This window comes from Wasmannia auropunctata, unplaced genomic scaffold (genome assembly GCF_000956235.1).
Source record: "Wasmannia auropunctata unplaced genomic scaffold, wasmannia.A_1.0 LD336022.1, whole genome shotgun sequence".
Classification (NCBI taxonomy): domain Eukaryota; kingdom Metazoa; phylum Arthropoda; class Insecta; order Hymenoptera; family Formicidae; genus Wasmannia; species Wasmannia auropunctata.
This window is the reverse complement of record NW_012026868.1, coordinates 97,383-99,443: the sequence shown is the minus strand read 5'-3', so window position 1 is coordinate 99,443 and position 2,061 is coordinate 97,383. Positions and strand designations below refer to the sequence as shown.

Here is a 2,061-nt window from a genome sequence, read left to right as displayed (position 1 = left end):
AATGCGAGCCGACACGGATGTTAGTGTGTATAATAATTTTTATTAATACGATATCCAGCCACACACAAACTACGTGTCGCAATTTTGTCGGTCTTAAAACACTGTTCTAAGGAAATTTATTGCAAAAAATATCACCTCAGTCAGGACACAAATCTAGTTCTCCCTATTTGCCGGGTGAAGATCTAGGTTCGAGTCCTGGCTGAGGTTTCGGAATAAATTTCTTTACTTTGGGGGAGGTGGATTCTTGTAGATGTTTATTAGCACCAAAAATATTAAACTGCTCGTCAATTTAATTCATTATAGTTAATTCCGGCTTCGTGTAAGAACTGTGTTTAAAACCGACAAAAATGCGGCGTAGTTATGTGTGGCTAGATATACCAATAAAAATTATTAAGCACGTCAACATCCGTGTCGGCTTGCATTGGCATTACTCTATTATTGCTGATTCATTTTTGGGAGCCCTTATTTCTTTCAATTTATATTTAATTCAATAACATATATTATCTCTGTGTGCGCATAAAAAAATCTTTTATAAAAGAGCGATACTACATATATTAAACTAAAAAATTTGATTTTATCAAATATCAGCTACGGTCCACTTGATGTTGCAAATTTTCGGAGCATTTTTTGATTGGTCAATTAGTAAAAATTTTTTTTTCTAATTAGTTGATCAAATGCTTTGAAGCATTTGTAGCGTCAAGTGGACCGCACTCATCGTTTAAAAGAAATTAACTGTATATATATGTGATACTGCAGAACATTTGTTACAATAGTATGATTCTATACATTAACTATTACCTAAGTTTTGGCTTTTTAATCATTCCAGTAAGTACTAAGGTCGGATAAATTGTAGTGAATTTAATAGGTGATTTTCTGTCACTTAATGCACGTAATTCAGCAGATATAGCTTCCATAATTCCTACAATACATATATAAAAATATTATATAAGAAAATATGCAAGAGAACTGCAAGTACTTTATAATTATATGTACATATTTTATTATCAGCATGTTATTATATATAATTATGTACAATGTATGTATGTATGTATGCAGTACACACACACACACACACACGCGCGCGCGCGCGCGTGCGCGCACAAAGAGAAGTGTTCTATAAAATTGTTGAGTTTGTGTGCGTGCGTGCGTTTGTGTGTGTGTGTACATATTAATTATTGTTTATAAAATTTAGTTGTTGTAATATTGTATCATTCGTATTATAATATTATAAGTAAATATAAGATAAATCACCTTTGACTGCAAATTTTGAAGCGCAATAGGTTATTCCATAAGGACCTCCAAAAAGTCCTGATACTGATGAAATTGCCACAACATGACCATGATTTTTTTTTGTCATACTTGGCAAAAATGCTTGTAATGTCTGAAAATAGTATTCCTTTGTAAACAACAGATTACAAAAATTTAATTATACTTGTCTAAATTGTAGAAATATTCAAATTACAAGCGGCAATATATGTATAGTTATATTTGTTTCCAAAAGTTATTTAGTTGCTTTAATGGTTATTTTCTATATATTATGAAGTTTTAACATGTGTCTTACAAGAAACGAACTCAAATATCTTCCCAAATTCATATCACCCAAATTCATAACACATTATTTTGATAATATACGCTCAAAAATATTAAATTATTTTAAAGATACATTTTTTCCCCTTAACGCGCGTAAGAGCACTTATAAAAACTTGTCTCTTATTTTAATCAATGTTACAATATCATATATTCAAAGCAAAAGAGAACTACATTGATAGATTATATTACTTGCCCAGTAATGTGCCATCATATTGACGTGTATGAGTCGTGAAATTTCATCGAAGCTTTGATTTAAGAATGGTTTAAAAATTGCTATACCGGCATTATTGATCAAGATAGTAACGTCACCTACTTCTTTTTTTACTTTCTCCGCTACTCTAAAGACTTCTTCTCTATCTGCTACATTACATCTGTAAAATTTGATCAAATTTTAATCAATATTGATTATTTTACTTTACAGTTTACAAATATTTGTGCACGTGTAAATTATATTTAAGAACTTTTTTATTT

The 2,061-nt window shown here is 30.4% G+C and overlaps 2 protein-coding genes across 3 annotated transcripts in view; both read right to left on the bottom strand.

Moving 5' to 3' along the window:
• The window catches only part of LOC105453047 (solute carrier family 2, facilitated glucose transporter member 8-like), a 20,615-nt gene that overhangs the window by 9,152 nt on the left and 9,402 nt on the right, over window positions 1-2,061 (bottom strand). The gene's annotated exons all lie outside the window — the stretch shown is intronic.
• LOC105453046 (17-beta-hydroxysteroid dehydrogenase 13-like) lies at window positions 549-1,956 on the bottom strand. The gene is made up of 2 exons (XM_011694704.1): window positions 1,252-1,956; window positions 549-919 (listed from the first exon to the last, which is right to left on the bottom strand). Exons 1-2 carry the CDS (start codon window positions 1,355-1,357, stop codon window positions 795-797), a joined length of 231 nt encoding a protein of 76 aa, XP_011693006.1. The 5' UTR covers window positions 1,358-1,956; the 3' UTR covers window positions 549-794.

Bases quoted from the DNA above. Each gene is read 5' to 3' on its own strand.
- LOC105453046 (XM_011694704.1), bottom strand. From the start codon at position 1,357: ATGACAAAAAAAAATCATGGTCATGTTGTGGCAATTTCATCAGTATCA. The intron at 920-1,251 runs GTGATTTATCTT...TATGTATTGTAG, and splicing joins TTCAAAATTTGCAGTCAAAG to GAATTATGGAAGCTATATCT.